At 41.8% G+C, this 24,997-nt stretch overlaps 1 protein-coding gene across 3 annotated transcripts in view; it reads left to right on the top strand.

Moving 5' to 3' along the window:
* Positions 1–7,848: 7,848 nt before the first annotated feature.
* DCAF5 (DDB1 and CUL4 associated factor 5) overlaps positions 7,849–24,997 on the top strand; it is a 102,354-nt gene continuing 85,205 nt past the window's right edge. Inside the window, exon 1 of one of the 3 annotated variants that reach the window (XM_003824201.5) lies at positions 7,849–8,306. In XM_003824201.5, the coding sequence (XP_003824249.3) occupies positions 8,093–8,306 (214 nt within the window). In that variant the 5' untranslated portion in view covers positions 7,849–8,092. The remainder of the gene's footprint in view (positions 8,307–24,997) is intronic. The other 2 variants (XM_008977803.5, XM_008977804.4) reach the window with 2 other exon arrangements.

The following is a 24,997-nucleotide window of genomic DNA, read 5'->3' as shown; positions in this document are numbered from 1 at the left end:
ACCTCAGCCTCCTGAGTACGTGGACTTACAGGCGCCCACCACCATGCCCAGCTAATTTTTGCATTTTTAGTAGAGATGGGGTTTCACCACGTTGGCCAGGCTGGTCTCCAACTCCTGACCTCAGGCAATCTGCCCACCTCGGCCTCCCAAAGTTCTGGGATTACAGGCATGAGCCACTGTGCCCAGCCCCCTTTAGCATTTCTGGTAGGACAGGTCTGGTGTTGATGAAATCCCTCAGCTTTTGTTTGCCTGGGAAAGAATTTCTCCTTCATGTTTGAAGGATATTTTCCATGGTTATACTACTCTAGGGTAAACATAGTATTCCATTTTAAGTAATTAGACAAAGAAGACTAAGACCAAAGCAAGCAGGAGGAAGGAACAGTAAAGGCCAGAGCAGAAACAAATGAAATAGAGAAGAGAAAAACAATAGAATCAATAAAACCAAAATAGGTTCTTTCAAAATATCTACAAAATTGACAAACCTTTAGCTAGACTGACCAAGAAAAGAGAGAAGACTCAAATTACTAAAATTAGGAATAAAAGAGGTGACACCACCACTAACCTTACAGAAATAAAAGGGATTATAAGGGAACACTGTGAACATGAAAACAAATTAGATAACCTGGATAAAACGGACAAATTCCTAGAAACACACAAACTACCAAAACAGAATAAAAAGAAATAAAAAATCTGAACAGAAGTATAACAAGGGATTGAATCAATAATCAAAAAATTTCCCACAAACAAAAGCCCAGGGCAGATGGCTTCCTTTGTGAATTTTACCAAATGTTTAAAAAAGAATTAACATTAATCCTTCACAAACTAAGCAAAAAATAGAGGATGGACTTCCCAACTCATTCTACGAGGCCAGTATTACCCTAACACCAAAACCATGCAAAGACATCACAAGAAACAAACACTATAGACCAAAATTCCTTATGAATATAGTCACAAAAAGTCCTCAACAAAATACTAGCAAAGTGAATCCAGCAACATACAAAAAGGATTATACACCATGATCAAAATTATTTCAGGAATGAAAAATTGGCTTAACATATGAAAATCAATCCACATAATATACTATATTAATAGAATAAAGGATAAAAACCATATCATCATCTCATTTCAATACACAAAAAACACTTGACAAAATCCAACACCTTTGCAAGATAAAAAAAAATCTATAGGAATTGAAGAAAACTTCTGCAACCTAATAAATGGTATCTATGTAAAATCAAAAGCTAATATAATATTTAATGGTAACTAGAAGACTAAAACTTTCCTCAATATCAGAAACAAGGCAAGATGTCTGCTCTTGATACTTCTGTTCAACATTGTGCTAGAGTTTCTAGCCAAGCCAATTAAGTAAGAAAAAGAAGTAGAAGACATCCAGATTGAAAACGAAGAAGTAAAACTATTTCTATTAACAGATGACATGATCTGGTATATAGGACATTTAAGGAATTCATTAAAAAATTAAGATTAATAAATGAGTTAGGCAAGTTTGCAGGGTACAAGATCAATATACAAAAATTTGTTGTATTTCTATACATTTAGCAATTCAATGGAGGAAAGAATCATCTCCTAAACAAGTGGTGCTGGGATGGCTGGATGTCCACATACAAAATAATGAAGTTGAACCTCTACCGCACACCATACACAAAATTAACTGGATCACAGACATAACTGTAAGAGCTAAAAAGTATAAAACTCTCAGAATAAATACAGAAGTGAATATTTGTAACCTTGGATTAGGCAGTGGTTTCTTCTTAAAAAAATTGACCATAGAGTAGGCATATGATACCAAAAGCACAAGTGACATAAGAAAACAACAGATAACTGGAGCTTATCAAAATTAAAAACTTTTGTGCTTCAATGAATACAATCAAGAAAGTGAAAAGACAACCCAAAGAATGGGAAAAAGTATTTGCAAATCAAATATCTGATAAAAGACTTACATCTAGAATATGTAAAAAAAACTCTTACAACTCAGCAATAAAAAGACAATTCAATTTTTAACGTGGCCAAAAGGTCTAAAGAGACATTTCTCCAAAGAAGATACATAAATGGCAATAAGGCTGGGCTTGGTAGCTCATGCCTGTAATCCAGCACTCTGGGAAGCCAAGGCAAGTGGATCACTTGAGCCTAAGAGTTCCAAACCAGCCTGGGCAACATGGTGAAACCCCATCTCTACTAAAAATACAAAAAATAGCCGGGTGTGGTGGAACACACCTATAATTCCAACTACTTGGGAGGCTGAGGCACAAGAATCGCTTGAACCCGGGAGATGGAGGTTGCAGTGAGCCAAGATCATACCACTGCACTCCAGCCTGGGCGACAGAGTGAGACTCCAACTTAAACAGACAAACAAAAACAAATGGCCAATAAGCATAAGAAAAGATGCTCAACATCAACAGACATCAGGGAATTGCAAATCAAAACAATAAGAAGAAACTACTTCACCTACTAGTATGGTCATAATTTAAAAAGTTGGACAATAACAATAATTGGCAAGGATGTAAAAAAATTGGAACCCTCGGCCAGGCGCGGTGGCTCACGCCTATACTCCCAGCACTTTGAGAGGCTGAAGCAGGGGGATCACAAGGTCAGGAGTTCAAGACCAGCCTGACCAACATGGCAAAACCCTGTCTCTACTAAAAATACAAAAATTAGCCGGGCGTGGTGGCGCGTGCCTGTAATCCCAGCCACTCAACAGGCTGAGGCAGGAGAATTGCTTGAACCCGGGAGGCGGAGGTTGCAGTGAGCCGAGATTGCACCACTGCACTCCAGCCTGGGCAACAGGGTGAGACTCTGTCTCAAAAAAATAAATAAATAAAAATAAATAAATAAATAAATTGGAACCCTCTTACAACCTGTGGAATGTAAAATGGTCAGCTGATATGCAAAACAGTTTGGCACTTCCTCACAAAGTTAAACATAAAGTTACCATATAGCCCCAAAATTGTCCTACTACATAAAATGCCCAAGAGAAATAAAAACATTTGCCCACAGAGAAGTTGTACACACATGTTAATAGTGGTATTATTATTCATAATAGCCAAAAAGTGGAAGCAGCCCAAATGCCCATCAGCTAATGAACAGATAAACAAAATATGATATATCCATATAGTGGAATATTATTTGGTCTAAAAAAAATGGAGTACTGATACATGCTACAACATGGATGAACCTTGAAAACATGCTAAATGAAAGAAGCCAGATTACAAAGACTACACATATTGTATGATTTCACGCCTATGAAATATACAGAATATACCAGGCATGGTGGCTCATGCCTGTAATCCCAGAACTTTGGGAGGCTGAGGCAGGTGGATCATTTGAGGTCAGGAGTTTGAGACCACCCTGGCCAACGTGGTGAAACCCCATCTCTACCAAAAATATAAAAAATTAGCTGGGTGTCATGGTGCACACCTGTAATCCCAGCTACTGTGGAGGCTGAGGCAGGAGAATCGCTTGAACCTGGGAGGCGGAGGTTGCAGTGAGCTGAGATCATGCCACTGCACTCCAGCCTGGACTACAGAGCCAGACTCTGTCTCAAAAAAAAAAAAAAAAAAATGCAGAATAGGCAAATCCATCGAGATAGCAATTAGATAAGTGGTTGTCAGCAGCTGAGGGGAGGGAGGAATGGTGAGAGACTGCTAATATATATGAGGGTTTCTTTTTTGGAGTGGTGAAATGTTCTGGAATTAGATGGTGATGGTTATACTACTTTGTGCATATATTAACAACCACTGAATTGTACACTTTAAAAGGTGAATTTTATGTCAATTATATCTCAATAAAGTTATTAAAAAATGAAAAGCTATATGTCCTATGGATCTTGTTGGAAGAACACGAATTTAAGTAAATCAGTTTCTTTTCTCCCCAACATTAAAAGTGACTGTTATTTGAGATGACCAATAAATAATTTACCTTTTAAAATTTAAATGTTGACAGGCCGAGGTGGCTCATGCCTGTAGTCACAGCACTTTGGGAGGACAAGGAGGATAGCTTAAAGCCAGGAGTTCAAGATCAGCCTGAGCGACAAAATGGTAAAACATTTTTTAAAAAATTAGCCAGGCATGGTGGCATACACCTGTAGTCCCAACTACTCAGGAGGCTGAGGTGAGAGGATCACTTGAGTCCAGGAGTTCCAGGCTGCTGTGAGCTATGATTTTACCACTGCACTCCAGCCTGGGCAACAGAGAGACCCTGTCTTTAAAAAGTTAAAAATAAATGTTACAGTTAAATCATATGTATATTTGAGGCATTGATCTCTGCATGAATTAACATCTCTTTTTATGAATAGTGGTTTATTTTAAAGTTGAAAATATTTTGAATAAAACATTTCTGAGCATATTAGTATCCATATGTAGTACTCAATATGCTAAGATTTAATAAAAGTTTCAGAAGGGCTTAGTATTTTCTCAGTTAAAAAAACAAAACAAACAAACAAAAAAAAACAGCCAGGCTAGGTGGCTCATGCCTGTAATCCCTTTACTTTGGGAGGTGAAGGCTGGAGGATCATTTGAGCCAAGAGTCTGAGAGCAGCCTGGGCAACATGGAGAAACCCCATCTACAAAAAATACAAGAATTAGCTGAGTGTGGCAGTGTGAACCTGTAGTTCCAGCTACTCAGGAGGCTGAGGTAGCAGAATCACTGGAGCCTGGGAGGTCAAGGCTGCACTGAGCAAAGATCACACCATTGCACTCCAGCCTGGGTGACAGAGCCAGACCCTGTCTCAAAATAAATAAATAAATAAATTTTAAAAACACAGTTTCTAATGTTTGAGCATTTCCTTAGCATTCAATCAGTTTTTAAAGAGTCCTTACTCTTTCTTCAGCAATATTGGAGTCAAACAAAATAGAAGTCAAAGAGTAAATACATTTCTGGGAATTCTACATTTGACCAGTATTCAACCTATGGTGAAGCAATTAAGAGTTCTTGGGTTAAGCAATTTCCATATCTTTGTTTTTCCAGAATGAATTTCCAAATCAGTGTTTCAAGGCTTCCTAAGTATGAATGTTAATACACATAAGTTTCTGGGTTTAGGAAAGAAAAATATGAGTTTTTCACTCTTCTCCCTCTTCCTCCACACATTCTCTGCAGTGGTTCAATTTACTCAGAAGTAATTTCATTTGCTATTTTAAAGCTAAGTACACTGGCCTTTTCACTATAAATGCCTATATGAAAAACACAAAGCTCATGTGGTCATCAAAGCTGATTAAATGTTTGTGGTATTGCAATTTTGTTACAGGTGTGGTAAAAAAGTTTGTGGTATGTAGTTATGTACCATATTATTAGTTTGCAATAAATGACACAAGGGACTACGTTAAATTCCTAGTAAAAGCAAATTGATATTATGGAGTTTCATCTTTTGAAGTTGGTTATAAGTAGGTGGCCAGATTGAGCAAATAAAAAATTCAGGATGCCCAATTCGAGTTTCAAATAAACAATATCAGTATATCTCAAATATTTTATGGGGTATACTTAAACATTCGTTGTTTATCTGAAATTCATACCAAATTGGGTATCCTCCATTTTATCCAACAACTCTTAATTATAGGAATAGGAAGATATTTCATTCAGGCTTATAAAAATCTGGCCAGACTAGCAGTAGGATATAAACAGACTAGGTGGTCCTACCTTTCTGTCACTGTTGATCACCCAACAGTTAAGGAAGTTTCCAGCAAAGTCCTAGATTTGGGCTGGCATGTGACCAGATGCTGGTCTATTTTTATGCTGAGGTAAATGGGACAATTTTCCCAGGAATTCAGTAAAAACTGTAAAGGGGGTATGTGCTTAAGAGGGCAGAGGAGGATGCGTATTATACACTGCCACAGTAAAGGCCACTTCGAACAAATCTCCCCCACCCCAGGCAAATAGGTATAAATGATGGCCTATTAACTGGAAGAAGTCAGAGGGGGTTTTGAATGTGTGGACTGAGTATGCCAAGCAAAGGAACAGTGAGCAGGGAAACTGGCCTTGGAACAAGTGGATTCCACTGGAATGAAACAGGTCAAACTCAACATATCCAAACCGGAAAGCACGACCTTTCCCTTCAAACTCCTCCCCACTCCCTAAGTACATTCATGAATTCAGCAAGTATTAAAGCGGCCACTAGTGCCAGCAAGTACTGGCTCCAGGCATACACCCTTGAGCAGAACAGACGTAGTCCCTGCTCTCAGAGAACTTACAGCAGAGTGGGGAGACTCCTATCATCACAAAAATAAATGATTAATTACACATTTTGACATTGCTATGACAGAAGGATGTTTGGTGCTATACATCTTTAATAAAGCTGGTATACTGCTACTAATTTTCAGGTGGTGATTATAATGAATAAACACAAAGGATTATTAGAAGGCATCCTGAGGATAAAACCTTTTAAGTACCACATAGTTTCCTATTTAGGGGAACAATATTCCATTAAAATTCACATTTTTGTTATTTGATTTCTTTCTTTTAAAAATTTATTTTTTGCCCTTTTCCCCAAGTTCTGATGGAATTTGGTTTCTGTTTAGTAATGTTTGCTAGAATATGTACTTTTATATGAAACATTTGCATATTTGTTATTAGTACGATTAATCGTATTGTTACTGAACAAAAAGTAGAAGTAAATAATTTTGTTTGACGGGTAAACCTCTTCCATGTTCAGCCGATCTTTTTTTAAAAAAAGTATTATTATTTTCCCCAGATCAGAGATGTACAGCCCATCTTTCAATGATGATTCTACTCAACTGCTCCTGTGCCATCTCTGGTCCAGAGGATGTAATTCCTGCTAACTTGAAAGGGCAAAACTGACAAGTGCCTATTTCAGTAGCTTATTACCACTTAATGACAGAGGATAGCTTCCAGGAAAAGTACTATAATACATCGAAAAGGGGACTTTTAACTGTATCTGGTAGAATTCCAAAGCACTTAACACCCACTAGGGTCAACGCGGTGACTCCCATCCTACTGAAGTGCAGCCACTTCTGGCCTGGAGCGCAGCTGCTGGTTAACAGCTGTCCAACCTCAGTGCTCCCCACTCGAGACCTTTAAGAGGAGCTCACCGAACCCAATTAAATAACATATATCGTTAGTTTCAAATCACGCTTCTTGTCGTGCAAATTTATCTGGAACGGAGAGAAGTACCTCGTGCTTCTCGGGACTTCATCAACTCGGTTTTGGCAATTTTCTTCCTACTTCTTTATCCCTTTCTCTTTCCCCCCATGTACCACTCTAATCTGCCAAACGGAACAATTTAGCCTTTTTCAACTAAAGGACCGGAGGAAGGGAGAGTTAGAGAACTGGACTTGGGGATGAGCGGTGGTGTTAAACATTTACCGGGAGAGGGGAAGGGGCGAGTGCGCGAACAAAACCCCCAGGCAACGTTCCTCCAAGTGTGCGGCCCTACCTCCCGGTTCCCCCGCCTCGGGCAGGGCCGGACTGCCCAAGGCAGAGGCCAGCAGAGGAAGGAGGGCCGGAGCCCCCGCCCGCACCTTCCCCCACTCCAGCCGCATTTTCCCCGAACTCGTACGGGCGCTGGCCTCCGGGCAGCAGCCGGCCCGCGGGTCCCCGCGGGAGGAAGGCGAGCCAAAGCCCGGCGGCCACTCGGCTTGTTACGCGCATTCAACTCCGCGGAGTGCGGGGCGCTGGGGTGCAGAGGGGTCTCCGCCCGGCGCCACCCAGGTCCCCAGGCGGGAAGCGGCTCAACTGGGAAAGCAGCCGGCGCCCGTGGTCTCCGGGCCGGCCGCCCGCGTTCTTCCGGCCAGCCCCCCGCGGAGGGGAGGGGCGCCGACGCCGCGTTCTCGGGGCCCCGCAGCCGGCGGAAGGGCCGCGCATCGCGGAAGCGCGGCGGCAGCTGAGGATCAGCTGCCGGAGGAGGCGGAGAGGCAGAGGGAGGAGCCTCGGGGGGAAGGAGAGGGAGGGGACCGTCAGGAAGCCGCGAACGCCGCCGAGTGTCTGCACACCTCGCTCTGCCTGCCATGGCTGGTTAAAGAACCATCCGGATCGCAGCGCGGGGGGAGGGCCGGGTGGGGGGAGCAGCGGCCGCGCGTGAGGCCGAGGGAGGGGCGGCGGCGCGAGCGGCGGCGGCGGCGGTTCCAGCATGAAGAGGAGAGCTGGCCTGGGGGGCAGCATGAGGTCAGTGGTGGGCTTCTTGTCCCAGCGGGGCTTGCATGGGGACCCCCTGCTCACTCAGGACTTTCAGAGGAGACGCCTGCGGGGCTGCAGAAACCTCTACAAGAAGGACCTCCTCGGCCACTTCGGCTGTGTCAATGCCATTGAATTCTCCAACAATGGAGGCCAGTGGCTGGTCTCAGGTAAATCAACCCCCTTCCCCTCCCCGCGCCTCCCCGCACCCTCCCAGCCTCCCCCTCTCGCTCTCCCCCGTCACCCTCCTCCTGCCCTCTGTCCCCACCCCCTCCCTTTCTCTACCCCCTTCTGCGGTGGGAAGGTTTGGTGTCAAATTAAAACCATTGCAGGGGGAGGGGAAGGAGAGGATGTCTTCTATAAAAAAGACCTAAAATGGTTGACAGCTCCTTAATTCGCTTTATCCCAAGTGCAAAGTGATCTCTCCTGATGCCTGCCCTGAAAGTGGAGGTCGGGGAGGGGGGCGAGGTTACCGCTCGACAAAGTTTGACGGCAAACTCTTCCTCCGCGTACTTTAAAAGGTGCTGGGGGCATTTTGGGGATGTGGAGGGTGAGGAGGCCGAGAAGCGCCGGAGGCAAGGGGGAGCTGAAGCCCCCGTCGCCGGCGTTAAGGAAAAGGGGTCTTGGGGCTGGGAAGCGGGCGGTGACAGACCCGGACGCCGAGGGGCCGGGGGCTGCGACCCGGGGGCTGGCGGGGTCTGCAGAGGGGAAGTGACTGGGGCGGTAGGGTCGCTGTGGGCCGCCCCCCTCGGCGCTCTTAGAGGCCCAGCACCGTCGCCTTTCGTTCGGTTGTGGCCTCTTCTGCGTCTTGTTTTTAATACAGTTTCGAGAGTGGCGAGGGCTGTGGAGGCTAAAGGGCACCAGCCTGAACTTGAATGCGCAACTTGCGAGGCAGGCGGTAGGGTGGGGGACCCCCGGGAGACTTGTTGGCGGGAGCCCGGCGCCCCGCACCCCGTTTCCCGCGGCCGCTGTTGCAAGTGGTCTCTGCTTCTCCTCCCTCTCGCCCAGACGGGCCTGGTTGCCCCCGGGCTCTCCCTCTGGTTTGGGGAAAGTGGCGAAATCGAGGCCGGGGCTCCGGCCGGGCGGTGTAGGCCTCGCTCTCCCGGGGCGCCTAGCGACAGGCAGCTGAATCGATAGCCTATTGCTCCCGGGGAGGCCCGGGCCCCGCGGGCCGCGGCGACAGCTGCCCCTGGGGAGGTGCGCCTGCTGCCGGTGGGGGCGCTCGCCGCCGTCGTCCCCTCCTCCCTGGGGTCGCGGGCCCAGGGCAGGGGCGGGTGGGAATGGGCCTACGTGAGGGCTAGGGGGCGGCTCCCCGAAACCTGGCTCAGGGGAGGGGGGATGAAGACGGCTGATTGGGCGTTCCTGCTTGGCTGCTGCCCTCTTCTGTCCCTTTTCCTATATTGGGAGGGATGAAGGGGGAACCCAGCGCTGGACGTGGCGCTTAGCTTCACCCAGGTCGGTCCCCGAATGTCTTTCTAATTTGTGTCCGTGAGCAGCTCGCCAGAAACTTCTGGGATCTTGGCAAAGCATCCGTCTTCGCGAGTAACCGTCGGAAGTGACATGGGGCGTACAGTCCAATTTGGGGGTAGCAAAGAGAAAGGTCTTCTGTGATCATTTTATGATAAACCTTTTGGGGTCTGTCCAGAACTGACTTGACTTTTGTACCCCAGATCGTTTTCTCTTTGACTAGGTAGATTTTGGCCCTAGATCATCCTCTGAAGAAACCTGATCTTTCAGACAAAAGCCTCCTTCCCCCACAGCACCGTATAAAATTTTATCAAATAAATTTGAAGAGCAAAAATGGGGGAAGACCTCTTCTTTATAGACCTAGCTCCCAGTTTCCCTGCTGCTGTTTTTTATGTATTGATAAAACTCCCGATGTATTCCAACAGAGAAGTTCCCAGACACAAGTAAACTTTACCTACCGAGTGAGGGAATTTGGGGGTACTCTTTTAGAGACAACTGAACTAATCATGTTAACGGAATTGTAAGTAGTCACACGTTGCCCAGCTTGACACACCTTTATTTATGTATTTATTTGAGACAGAGTATCACTCTGTTGCCCAGGCTGGAGTGCAGTGGGCTATCACTGCTCACTGCAGCCTTGATCTCCCAGGCTCAAGCTAACCTCCCACCTCAGCCTCCCAAGTAGCTGGGACTACAGGCAGGTGCTATCATGCCCGGCTAATTTAAACTTTTTTTTTTTTTGTAGAGGTGGAGTCTCCCTATGTTGCCCAGGCTAGTCTTGAACTCTTGGCCTTAAGTAATCCTCCTGCCTCACCCCGTAAAGTGCTGAGATTGCAAGCATAAGCCACCATGCCTAGCTCACACTTTTAAAAAAATAACAAATTTATTGAGATAATTTCCATGCCACATAATTTATCTATTTGAAGTTACATTTTAAAAAGCACGAAAAAGTTCCCTCCGTTCTCTACCAGTTATTACTACTTTTATCCTTGGGCAGGACGCTCCCCTGTATCTTAAATGAACTCTATTTTCTCTAGTCTTGGCCAGGTCATTTCCTTTGTCTTAATTTTAGCCTGTGAAAGAGGAGGGTCATTTCCACAGAGGAGGCTCTGGCAGACCTTTCGATTCTGGGTATTTATTTCCTTACTCTTCTAGGCTTGTGTTGCCCATCTCCATCAGTACTTCCTGGGTTCCAGCCTTCTTTGCCCCTTGCTCCTTCTCCTTCCCCCCATACTCCCTCTAGCTCAGTTCTTCCTGTTTCCTTTTTATCTACTCCTGTTCCTGTTCTTAGTCCTATCAGCAGGCTATTCCATCGCTCCTCCAGTTTGGCTAAGATACACCTAGCTTTTCCTATTTGTTCCTTGAACATAGAGTTTTGGTTTAAAGCCTTTTTAGCTATTTACCTTGCATTATGAGTACACAGCGGTGTTAACAGAAAGTTCCTCCTGTTTGCTTCAGATAAGGAAGCCCCCTTTGGGAGTCCTAATATACCTTAACTTGTTAAAGCTAATTAAATTTTTTTCTGGGAAGTCCTTCAATAATTTTCCCACGTTTAAAACTAGTGTCATGTTTATATTTTTTTCTTATCTATCTTTGTCTCTCATTAGCAGTCAACACCTGAGTGGGGGAGCACAGTATTCTGAGGCTAATGCTATGTATCCCCAATGTTGTAATGTAGTGGGATGCCAGACTCTGGGATGGTAATGAGATTACTTTTATGCATTTTGTTGTTGTTGTGTTTTGTCTGGTTTGGAAAGCCCTTGGAGAGCTGTGATTAAAATGATAGATTGTTCATAGTTTGTTCATTGTTTTCATTTCATAATTGTTTGGGCAGGCTCACATTTCTGGTAACTGACACATACTACTTGATAGAATTAACTTATACCCAGGGCAGAAATAATATTTGCATGATTCCTGTGGCCGGGTAAAGTACTATTAGTTAATAATACATCACTTTTCTGTTCCAACAGCTATCCCCTTTTCCAGGGCACAGTGAGGCCAGCAGATATTGAGTAAACCAGAGAAAATCAGGAAGGAGAAAAGGTGCTGTGCTTGGAAGTGAAATTATGACAGCAACAAGTGGAGAAATGGTTATTTGACACGTTAAGATACTTTAACCGAAAAAGTACTTGATTTTTCTTGTTTATGACCAGAAAGGGGCATCGTTGTGATACTGGGTTAGGCAGTGTGGTATAGCAGATATGTGGTTAACATCATTGCTGTGTCATTTGTTTAATCTGTGACTTTAGTCAAGTTACTAAGCCTCTCTGAATGTGTTTTCTGAGGTATACAGTTGGAATATTGGCACCTACCTGAGGGGCTTGTTGTGAGAACCATGTTAGTTAAAGTATAGGTTGGGTGCTGAACAGAGCGCCAGGCCTCTCAGAGAAAATACTGAGTTTGTTTTCTTTCTCTTTTGTATTCATAACACATGGTGTCATTAATAACAGACATTTGTTCTTACAGTATTGTTAATAGACCAGTGCAGATTAGCCAGACAGGATAGTTTTGTGACTTTTTGATGTGGAATGTGGAGGCACAATGTGGTGTGGAAAGTGCTTGGGATTTGATGTCATGTGATTTGAGTTGGAGGCTCTACCAGTCACAAAGTGTTTGATTTTAGGTAAGTACCTTCACTACTCATCTGTAAAATGAGGATAACAGATTGCCCTCACTGGTAGATGAATGGGGGTAGTGAATGGTCAATGAAATGTTATATGTGAAGGTGCTTTATGAACTAGATTTTGAGTGAACATTACTTTTTTTTTGGGCGGTGGGGGCAATGGAGTCTTGCTCTGTCGCCCAGGCTGGAGTGCAGTGGCGGGATCTCGGCTCACTGCAACCTCCGCCTCCTGGGTTCAAGCAAGTCTCCTGCCTCAGCCTCCTGAGTAGCTGGGATTACATGTGCGTGCCTCCACACCTGGCTAATTTTTGTATTTTTAGTAGAAACGGGGTTTCACCATGTTGGCCAGGCTGGTCTCAAACTCCTGACCTCGTGATTTGCCCACCTCAGCCTCCCAAAGTCCTGGGATTACAGGTGTGAGCCACCCCACCCAGCCCGTTAACATTACTTTTTATAAAGACTAGCTTATACTTGATGATTGTAGTCTCTTCTTAGAATATTTATATGTGTTAGTCCTTTGAGGGATGGGGAACAACATTGTATGTTGAAGTGCCACTTACAAGAGATCCTAACAACATCAATGAGGTTACAGTAGTACACATATTTAGGGGATATCTTGGGTTTACCCTTTAGGTCTTTGGTTGCATCTAGTACTCTAAATTGCTCTCATTGCCTCCTCTTATGCTTTTCCTTTTTCTTAGAATGGGGTCCTTTATATGTTTGTTTAAAGTTTTTTTTTGCGAAGAAAATGAACATCTTTTAGGGCTCTGATTGGATGACCAATCAGAATGTATCTCTATGTGCATTTGACTTGGATTGTTACTCCGCCTTTTTATATGTTGTAAAGGGCTTGTGCAATTCATCTTAGCAGTAAACAAAAACAAAGATTTGGCTCTTTGGAATGGCTATATTATTTCCCCTGAATCGAAGTTTAAGGCATTGGAACTTACAGAGCTAGCAGAATAACCCATAAGTATGAAGTTTTGAGTTATAGTGAGAGATTATTATCTTTTTTGTGTGCTTATGACTAAATATAGGAAAAGTACCTTCAGAAGTTTTTCAAATAGCATGAGCAACTATGATGTTTCAAAGTATTAATTATGTAGGAGTTGTGAATGGGGAGAGTCATTTAGTTGCTTGGTCATAATACTTATAAATGGGGATAACTATTTAGCCTATTTCTAGTTCAAATGGGTCTCTGACCATGTTGATCATTATAAGGAGCCATAATCTATATAGAGAGATTGTAGAGTATGAACTCTGAAGTCAGACTGCCTGGGGTGAACACCAACCCAGCTGCTTGGTACCTGGGTTGCTTTTGACAGGTCACTTATCCTCTCTTGTCTGTTTCCTCACCCATGTAATAAGGATAATAATACCCTACAGGGTTGTGGTAAGGATTGAATGAAATAACATTTGTAAAATTCTTAGCACAAGGGCCTAACCCATGCTGTTGCTACTGCTGCTGCAACTGTTGTTGTTGTTTCCCTTGAATGTCACAAAAGGCTTTCAGGAGATTGATACCTTCAACATCTAACATATACTGCACATGGCACAGTACACCATGAAATATTGAGAAAGATCTCCATGAGGTGAACTGTTCAAAATACTTTGTGAATAAGCTTAACCAGTACTGTCATCAAAGAGTATTTTTAAGCATTGAATAATAGCTATTATTACACCTATATGCTTAATTTGAACCTATTAATTAATGGTCATTTCCTGTTTCCCAGTCACTAGTTTATATCACGTTTTATGAAATCAGTTTTTTGTAGATAAATTAGTCTAAAAGCACATTATCTGCAGGTAAGGCGTTTGGCTTTAGCCAGTTAAATAAAGCCTGACTTTATTAAAGCTGTTCATTTAATTAGAATGAATTTGTTGGTTTGGTAGTTACTTATCAGGAGAAATATGGCCAGTGGTAGAGCAGGTTTTTGTCTTTGAAAAGCTTTCATAGTATAGACATTTTAACAAGGTAATTGAGGAATCAGTTTTCAAATTTTCTTCTGGCCTTTTCTATTTTCTGATAATTCATTGCTGTGAAGGTATTTTATTATTTGATCTATTTATTAGTGCAACAAATAGTTTTTGAGTGCATACTGTTTGTAAAACAGGAGCTATGAGAACAGGGACAATGAATCAGGTATAAATTATGTTTTCAAAAAGCTGGTGTTTTAGGAGTGTTCAGTTCTCATTTGTAACATTTCATGACCTTTTAAAATATATCCCCTCTACCTTATGATACTTTAATAGATTTTTTTTTCCTCTGGTTTGCTATACTTAATACAGCAAAAATGCTCTTGCCTGTGAGATTTGGTGGGAAAGAAAGAAGGCCTGTAGAGATGGCCCTGAGGAACTTTGCTATGATAAATTATAAAGATCATGTCATAAGGATAAAGTAATGTGAATATTTATAGATACACATTATTTGTCCTACTTGGTTTTTTGTCAGCTAATTGATACCTATCAAAGGTTGGCAAATTTAGATTTATGCCTGGGTTTGTCACTTCTACTTTAAAATAACCTAGTGAGGTTTAGCTGCTGATCATTAGTCACATTAGACATTGTTATTAATACATCAAAAAGTTGTCCTTGTGCTCAGTATTGTTCAAAGGATCATTTTTAATTTGATTTATGCCAATGTGTTTTTGATAGCTAAGATTTCCTAAAGAGAGCAAGAGTCCTCAGTTATGTATTTTGGCCACCACATTGAAAGGAAGTGTCAGCCCAGGTACAAGCATGTGCTTATTCACTGATTATTGATGGATTTGTTTGTAAAGTACAGTTGGAGTCATTTAGATGAGGGAAACTTTATTGACTAGTAAAACTTGTCACACAAATGCATACTGCTCTCTTAATTCCAAGTTAAGAAGTAGGTGCATTTATTTTCTCATGCATTGATCAAGGCAAAGAGAGCATAAGTTTATAAGAGCACTTCCACTGCTAATAAACATGGCACTTAATTTTAATCTCTGTCTTCTTTTTATGGTCTTAAGAAAGAAGAAACTAATTGCTTTTCTTATTTTAGTCTGAATTTAGATACTCAAGGGTGGAGTGAAAGTCTTTTAAAGTTAAAGGAAATAAAATCCTAATTCAGATGAAGATTACCTAAGTTAAGAAGGAATCAGTTCTGTTTTCAATTTTTGTTGCCTCACATTGTTTAAAAAATATTCTTACTTATAAAATAACTGAATATTAATTTGAATTAACCCTTACATTATTGTGGGAATATGAAATTCTATTTCTTTTCTACTCAATTCCCTGTCCTTTAAATTTTTTGATTTTCTTATGTTGCTATAGTATGGGAAATTAAAAATTTTTTTTTTATTTTCAGTTATAAAAATTAGGTTACCATTTGCCAAAGTTTGGATATGTTAGATGAATTTAGATAATCTTTGAGTGAATATTTAAAGTTGAGTAGTTAATTTATCTTTAGACACATTAGAAAAATTAGCTAACGTGAATAAAATATTTTTAATGATTTTATTACTTAAGGTGAGGTTAAATTTTTAAGTAAATTAAGGCCAGGTGCAGTAGCTCACACCTGTAATCCCAGCACTTTGGGAGGCAGAGGCAGGAGGATCACTTGAGCCCCGGAGTTTGAGATCAGCCTGGTCAACATAGCATGACCCTATCTCTACCAAAAATTTAAAAACTAGCTGGGTATGGTGGCGTGCACCTTTAGTCCCAGCTACACAGGAGGCCGAGGTGGGAGGATTGCTTGAGCCTGGAAGGTCAAGGCTGCAGTGAGCCATCATCATGCAAATCAATTTAAAGAAAAACAATAAAAGTGTTATGTGGATATGGCAAAAATGAAAAGATGATCAAGATTGAAGCTTGTGAAATACTGCATTAAGTAACCCTTTTATATCTTCTCTTTTCTGCATGGGATCGGAGAAATGGAAGGATTTTCATTTTACAGGAAAGGGAGCTGAGATCTAGACAAGTGACTTGCCCAGGGCTGTCTGCATTGTCTCTGGCTGTCAGGACTCTAAGTAGGACTCATTGCTCCCAGGCAGGTGCTGTTTCTCTCTTTTCCCTTTGTAGGCAGGTCACATTTTCTGGATCTGTCCTAAGGAATTGAAAGCTGAATGTTAGCAGTTTCTGGAGCACATGTACAACTCTGGTTGCTTCTCTTAAATGATAAATTATATTTCTGTGTTTTGCTGTAAATAAGGTTAACTTGTTTTACTTAAGTATGTTTATTTACTCATTAAAATATTTATTGAGTACCCATTTTGTGCCCCTTTAATCTTTTTTTTTTAAACGGAGTCTCGCTCTGTCGCCCCGGCTGGAGTGCAGTGGCGTGGTGTGATCTCGGCTCACTGCAAGCTCCACCTCCCAGGTTCATGCCATTCTCCTGCCTCAGCCTCCCGAGTAGTTGGGACTACAGGCACCCGCCACCACGCCCAGCTAATTTTTTGTATTTTTAGTAGAGACGGGGTTTCACCGTGTTAGCCAGGATGGTCTCGATGTCCCGACCTTGTGATCCGCCCACCTCGGCCTCCCAAAGTGCTGTGATTACAGGCGTGAGCCACCGCGCCTGGCCTTGTGCCCCTTTAATCTTAATAACAATGAAAATTATTATTTAACTTTTTTTTTTTTTTATCTTGTAACATATGCCAGGCCTTCTGCTAAGCACTTTACATGTCTTATTTACCACTTGGAAAATAGCCAGTGTTACCTGTAGTGTAGAAAGGCAAGGAAATTTGTAGTATAGAAAGGCGAGGAGATTTGAAGGTTTTGTATTAATTGTCATAAGTGAGTGCTAAAGAATCAAGGAAGGACATTGATAAATTACTGCTGAGAGTTCTATAATCCAGAGAACAGGCAATGCATTAGTGGAAAAATAGATATTAGAATTCATTATTTGTGGTTAAAATGAAGTGAAATATGGCCGGTCTGAATGCAGTGGTGCTTACAACTAATTGATCACAACCAGTTACAGATTTCTTTGTTCCTTTTCCACTCCTGTTGCTTCACTTGACTAGTCATAAAAAAATGATGTGAAACGTAATTCTAGGGGTGAAAAAAGATTTTTTTATAACCATGATCCATTACTTTATAGAAAATTTGGTTCCAATAACTGCTTTTCAAGTTTTTGTTCTTTTCAGTTTTAGTACTTATTAGTCGCCACTGCCATTATAATATAAGCTTCCCAAAATGTAACTGTCATTGTTTCACATCCCCTGCTGATCTGCAGCACTCCCCGGTGCCTACCAAATTAAGGAATGCCTTGCCCAATGTTCAGCTGAGACATTGCTGTTTGTAAAAAAAAAAAAAAAAAAAAAAAATTTAACAGATTTTTTAAATAGCTAATATTTGATGTCATTTATTTATCAAATATTATTTGGGGGCATTTCATGTGCCAGGCATATGTAACACTTAAAAGAATGTTTTGTAAGTTAGGGTAGTATTATTATCCTTATATTACATATGAGGGAACTGAGGCTTACAGAAGTTAGGTAACTTATGAAAGTTCCCATGGTTTATGGTGGAGCTAGATTTCCAGGTTGGGTCTGAATGTTTTCTGAGACATGCTAACTGCTTTGAAATTTTTACAATGTTATATGCATTTTTAAAGGATCTGATTTTTTTTCTCCTTCATTCTCCTCTCTTGATGCTATCACTCATATTTTGCTATCTGCAGTTTTTCACTTTTATATGTAAGTGGAGGACGACGGGTGGAATTGTGAAGATGGGAGTGGACTTGGAGCCAGTAAGCAGGGTTCTCATCACAGCCACAGTACTTACTTCTCAAGCAGATGTCTCTTGGTGCTAGCACTCACCTCACCTAGATTCTGATGTTTGCAGTTATCTAAAGTCTCCTTCTTCCTCACACTCTGTGTATTCCGTACGTAACCATGTGACTAACTCCCACTGGGTTTAACTCCCTACTTTAGTCTGATTAGGAGTAGGTATACTCTAGTTATCAAGTTGGTTTCTCTTGTCTGTTAGCCCAGTTAAAAGTAAAAACAATATATGTGTATTTACTGAACCTGTAATTTGAGTTTAATATCTGCCCAAGTCATGCTGAATGATTACATTTGGCTGAATTTCAGTCAACAAATAGGTGTCTTTCCTCATATAGTTATACATGGGGAGAAAATACCTGTCTGGGCCACAGATGAATACTGTGCTTCAGAATAAAGTGCTTTTTGGAAGAAAGTGTAAACCTAATATGGGCTGATTTGCTCAGAGAGTGCTAGTAAGTCATTTGGAAGCACTTTTTCACACACACAGTATCATAAAGGGAGGTGTAACTGCTAGACCAGATGATAAGCCTGTTTAATCCTTAATGAGCTTGAAGCATAGTGTTCTTGTAAGTAAAATTTGCTTCTGTCACCACAACGTCACTCTGCTTCTGTGGAAAAGAAGGCATTTCACTTTCATGGCCATTCACTGAATGGGTAAAAAGGAAGGTTGCTCCATTGGTTCCGGTCTTGGACTCAGTTTGCTCTTCCTATCAGTTTTCTTAAATCAGAGATTTAGGGAAAGACTTGACAGTAGTAGTTTGTCACTTTAGTTACCTGATCTTCCCATGCCCTGCCACTTTATTCATGCTCTGTTGCTCAGACCAGAGTGCAGGGGCAGTTACGGCTCACTGTAGCTTCGACCTTCCATGCTCAAGTGATCTTCCCACCTCAGCCTCCCGAGTAGCTGGGACTGCTGGCATGCACCATCGTGCCCAGCTAATTAAAAAAAATTTTCTTTTGTAGAGACAGGATCTCACTATTTTGCCCAGGCTGGTCTTGAACTACTGGGCCCAAGTGATCCTCTCACGTTGGCCTTCCAAGATGCTGGGATTACAGATGTGAGCCACCATACCTGGCCAGAATACCAGAAATTCTATCATATACCTCTCGGGATACAGAGTTGATAATTCATAGATCAAGTCCATGTGCTCTAGTACTGTTTTCCTATTAGGGCCAATTTAAAAAATGAAAGCTATATTCCAAAGGGCTGGGATTATGTAGGAGTCATTGAGAAAATGGCATCTGAGGAAATTGACAGGTTTATAATGGGTCCACATAGCAGAGATAATGTTGGCAGGAGGACTGATTCCTGTATTCCCTTCTGCCTCTGCTGGGGCTTCTGCCAGTTGATAAGATGAGGCAAGATTACTTAATAAGGTTCATCAGGTAACTCCACGTCACCTGCCTGCCTTGTTGATTGTTGGGATCCTTCGTAACCAAGCCGATCATATATCCTGATTTACTTGGGACCATCTGAAGCTCTCCCATTGTCCCAGTGTAATTATTAGTGTTCCTTTCATTCTTAAAAAGGTCCTAGTTTAGGGAAGGGGAACATCACACACTGGGGCCTGTTGTGGGGTGGCAGGACGGGGGAGGGATAGCATTAGGAGATATATCTAATGTAAATGACGAGTTAATGGGTGTAGCACACCAACATGGCACATGTATACATATGTAACAAACCTGCACGTTGTGCACATGTACCCTAGAACTTAAAGTATAATAATAAAAGAAAAAGAAAAAAAAAGGTCCCAGTTTAAAGGATAAGTTATATGGTCACCTGCTTATAATTATTGCACTGTCTGGTATGCAAGTAAAACCGAAACCCCAGTCTCTTAGCTCCTCACATTCACTATGGGATGCCTCTAGTAGAAAAGCCTTTAAGCATCCATTCTCCTTACTTCAGGTCTTTCAGCTGCCACTTTTTTTTTTTTTTTTTTTTTAAATTTGAGATGGAGTCTCGCTCTGTGGCCCAGGCTGGAGTGCAGTGGCGTGATCTCAGCTCACTGCAACCTTCACCTCCCGAGTTCAAGCAATTCTCCTGCCTCAGCCTGTAATCCCGTTGGGATTAGAGGTGCCCGCCACCACACCTGGCTAATTTTTGTACTTTTAGTAAAGACGGGGTTTCACCGTGTTGGCCGGGCTGGTCTCGAACTCCTGACAGAGTTCAGTCCCTAGGCGGGGGGGGGGGTGATCTGCCCGCCTCAGCCTCCCAAAGTTCTGGGATTACAGGTGTGAGCTACTGCTCCTGGCCTCCGCTGCCACTTTTAAGGTACCAGATAGAGGCCGAGAAGCAGAGTGGTTAGTTAGTCACTTGCCTTTTATTAGAAAGGGAAAAAAAAGGCTGAAACCGTTATGAACATGCCAGGTCCAGAGGCTGATGTTACTCCATCCTTTCTATATACATCATCTTATAGTTCTTATTATACTGTTTACTTGTACTTTTTTTTGTTTTTACAGTCTTCCTATGGGTTGTTGTTCTTTGTAGAGTTGATTTTGAGAAAAGGTATTTTGAGGAATGATTCTCCACTGGGTTGAAATTTTTCCTGAGGAGTGTTTAACTAAAAGTGGATGTGATATTGATATTAAAACCATGTTACAGTCATCTGTAAAATATGAATGATAAATAAGAATTAAATAAGCAAGAAAAAAATGTTATAGGCTTAATTTTTTGGGATAGCTATCCAGCACCAGAGTATATTTGGAGTAAAAGTTGGCCCCCTCAAGTGGCCCGGAGAAGAATTTTCAGGGATTGTAGTTTTTCAGGTATATGGCTGTAGAATGTCTTTCTCTGTCTTCTCTCTCTCTCTCTTTTTTTTTTTAGACAGAGTCTCATTCTGTCGCCCAGGCTGGAGTGCAATGGCGCTATCTTGACTCACTGCAACCTCTGCCTCCCGGGTTCAAGAGATTCTCGTGCCTCAGCTTTCCAAGTAGCTGAGATTATAGGTGTGCACCACCATGCCCAGCTAATTTTTTGTAGTTTTAGTAGAGATGAGATTTCTCTACGTTGCCCAGGCTAGTCTCGATCTCCTGAGCTCAGGCAATCCCCCTCGTCCTCCCAATGTGCTAGGATTACAAGTGTGAGCCACTGCGCCTGGCCTCTCTGTCTTCTCTTTTCTTCTTTCTTTCTCCTTTCCTTCCCTTTCTCTCCCTCCCTTCCTTCTTTCCTTCCTTCTCTTTCTTTCTCCTTTCTTTCCCTTTCCCTCCCTTCCTCCCTCCTTCCCTTCTTTCCTTCTCCTTTTCTTTCTTTCTTTTTTTTTTGAGACAGGGTCTTATTCACTCTGTCAGTGGTGCTAACAGGCTGGAGTGCAGTGGTGTGATCTCACTCACTGCAGTCGCCACCTCCTGGGTTCAAGCCATTCCCCTGCCTCAGCCTCCTGAGTAGCTGGGATTGTAGGCATGTGTCACTACACCCAGCTAATTTTTTCGTGTTTTTAGTAGAGACGAGGTCTCACCATGTTGGTCAAGCTGGTCTTGAACTCCTGGCCTCAAGTGATTCACCTGCCTCAGCCTCCCAAAGTACTGGGATTACAGATATGAGGCACCATGCCCAAGCCTCCTTTTCTCTTTTTTTCTTTTCTTTCTTGTGAGACAGAATCTTGCTCTGTGGGTCAGGCTAAAGTGCAGTGGCATGATCATAGCTAACTGAAGCTTCGACCTCCTAAGCTTAATTGATCCTCCTGCCTCAGCCTCCCAAGTAGCTAGGACACATAGATGATGCACACCTATGTGTGCATCACCACGTCCAGCTAATTTTTAATTTTTTCACAGAGACAAGGTCTCTATGTTGCCCAGGCTGGTCTTGAACTCCTGGCCTCAAGCGATCTTCCCACCCTGCCTCCCAAAGTGTTGGGGTTACAAGTGTGAACCACTGCACCTGGCCAGACTGTCTTTCTTTTTTTCTTCTTTCTCTCTCTCTCTCTGTTTCTTTCCTTTTTTGAGACAGGATTATACTCTGTTGCCCAGGCTGGGGTACAGTGGTGTGATCACAGCTTACTGCAGCCTCTGCCTCCTTGGCTCAAGTGATCCTCCCACCTCAACCTCTGGAGTAGCTGGGACTACAAGCACGTGCCATCACACCTGACTAATTTTTTAAATTTATTTTTTCTAAAGACGGGGTCTTACCATGTTTCCCAGGCTGACTTTGAACTCTTGGGCTCAAACAATCCACCCACCTCAACTTCCCAGAGTGCTGGGATTACAGGTATGAGCCACTGTGCCTGGCCCTAGAATTCTTTCATGTTGTGAAATGTTTAAGTGATCTGGTTGGAGTCCTGTTTTCACCACTCTCATTTGTGATCTTAGGCTTCTGATGTCTCTGTAGAATTACAGAATTTTGTTGCTGGAAAGGACTAATGATCGTCTAATAGAAGTCTTTAATTTTACGTCTAAGTAAACAAAGGAGCAAAGAGGTAAAATGATTTGCTCAGTAGGTTACAACTAGTGAGTAGTACAATCAGGATTAAACTCTGGGTCTTCTGACCTTTTCCCTCAATAGGGAAAGTCATGAGGTTCTGCATTTAAAAAGGACTTGCTGAAGTAAAGTGTTAAACTCCTAAGTGGCTTACTCTGCCAGTACATTGTATCTGCAGTTTCATTGCCCCTGAACATGGTTTTGATTAAATTGGTGATGCCCTATTATTTTACAGATGAGTAGGTAGAGATTTTCCAGGGTGGAGGCCAACTGTCACTCTGGTTGAGTCTCCAGTTTTAATTCTTAGCCTGCTGAGCTATACTTCCGTACTTTGGAAAGTCTTTGTTTCCTTCCAAGAACATTACTCAGAAGGAGGAATTCTTTGCAAATCCAGATGCCTGTCAAAATCTTGTTACACAACTTCCCCCATGCTGAATTTCCATTCAAGTCTTGTATCTAAATTCCAGTTGTATCTTGGTGTTACAAGTTAAAGCTAAGTGACTAATTGGAACCTTTGAGGATTGCTATGTTCCTTTTTTTTTTTTAAATAGGTGTCTTGACTATGTTGATGGCTTAGCACAGATACCTCATTTATATCACTTGCTGCCACAGATGACTCAAGTGTGTGCTTTGCCTTAGACATACAGTAGTCCCCCTTCATCTGTGGGGGATGAATTTCAAGCCCCGCAGTGGATGCCTGCAACTGCAGATGGTACTGAACCCTATGTATACTATGTTTTGTCTTATGTATACATACCTATGGTAAAATTTAATTTATAAATTAGGCACAGTAATACATTAACAACAATAGTAATAAAGTAGAACAATTATAATATTATACTGTAATAAAAGTTATGTGAATGTGGTCTCTGTCTCTCAAAATATCTTGACTGTAATATTTTCGGACCCTGGTTGACTAATGGTAACTGAAACTAGAAAGTGAAATCATGGGCAAAGGGGCTTACTGTACTGGCAAGAAACAAGTGAAGTTTGAGTGTTTGGCAGCTAGCCCCTGATTTAGTCTCAGGGTTGACATCTCTGTTTACATCTGCTGGTGGGTGGCTGGATGTAGTGTGCATTCCTAGAAGTGTTAGGGCCTTCACTGATTCAGTCTTTTTAGAATTGCCAAAGAAGAGACAAGAAAGCTTTATTATGTTGTTAATTTTGTGTATACAAGGAATTTTGCAAAAGTCCAGGCAGGCAGTGTTCTTATGTACAAAACTAAAAAAAAGAATAATCAGAAATTGCTCATAGAATGGATGAAGAGTATTTGTGATATAATCAGGAGAGCATATTGTCCAGGTTAGTTCTCTATGGCAGAAGAGGTAAGGCTGGAGATGAAGAAAATTTGTGATCTGGAAGTACCTGGCAATGCATCGTCCACTAACTTAATAACTTTCCTTACTGATTTTGAGGGCCTAAGAACCCGTTTTTAGTATCCCCCAGCTCTATTTGAGGAACTTTTATTCTTTGACGTGTCACTAATTCCATACTTTACTATGGAAAATTGCCTGTTGAAATCATACAAGTCATCAGCATATGGTACTTACAAGATAGGCCTCCCACCCATTCATAATTTAAACAACTATTATGTATTAATTATAGGAAATTTGGAAAATAGATATTTAAAGGAAAAAAGAAATAATTCCACTTATTCAGGATGACCATTGTTAATATTTGGAACATGTAGCCTTTTTGATACACATTTAGTATACATACATTAAACATATAATTGAAAGTAGGCCACCTCTGGTATTTTGTAATATTAAGATTAATATTTTAAAACTTAATATTTTTTCATATTTCATTGCGTATTCTTTTAAAGCAGGGTTTCTCCACCTGAACATTACCGACATTTTCGGCTGGATAAGTCTTTGTTATGAGGAGCTGTCCTGTGCACTATAGGATATTTAGGAACATCCCTGGCCTCTACCCAGTGTATGCCATTAGCATCTTTCCAGTTGTGACAACCAAAAATGTCACATATTGTCAAGGGTGATTTTCCCTGGGGGGAAACATCATCTGGGTTGAAAACCACTGTCCTAAAGTAACAGTTCTCAAACTGAAAAAATATTAGTTTTCATAAGTGAAAAAACATTAAATAGTAAAAACAGTATATTTTCCAAAATTAAAAAAAAATAGCGAGAAGAGTGTCATTGTTACATTTTCTCAAATCTGTGTGTATCTGTCATAATAAAAGGCATTCACATTTAATCTTGCAAAATATTGGTTTAGCTGAAGTATATAAAGAAAATTATAGGCTGGGTGCTGTGGCTCATGCCTGTAATCCTAGCACTTTGGGAGGCTGAGGCAGGAGGATTGCTCTAGTCCAGGAGTTCAAGACCAGCTTGGGCAACATAGCAAGACCCTGTCTCTACAAAAAAGAAAACAATTAGCCAGGCATGGTGATGTGCACCTGTAGTCTCAACTACTCTGGAGGCTGAGGTAGGAGGATCACTTAAGCATGGGAGGTTGAGGCTGCAGTGAGCTATGATTGCCCCACTGCACTCCAGCCTGGGTGACAGAGTAGGACCCTGTATCCAAAAAAAAAAAAAAAAAAAAAAGTTTTACACATCAGTTTTTATAAAAGGGAAGAGCATG

This window comes from Pan paniscus, chromosome 15 (genome assembly GCF_029289425.2).
Source record: "Pan paniscus chromosome 15, NHGRI_mPanPan1-v2.0_pri, whole genome shotgun sequence".
In the NCBI taxonomy this organism is placed as follows: domain Eukaryota; kingdom Metazoa; phylum Chordata; class Mammalia; order Primates; family Hominidae; genus Pan; species Pan paniscus.
Note: the sequence above shows the minus strand (reverse complement) of the source record. Positions and strands in the feature narration are given on the sequence as shown.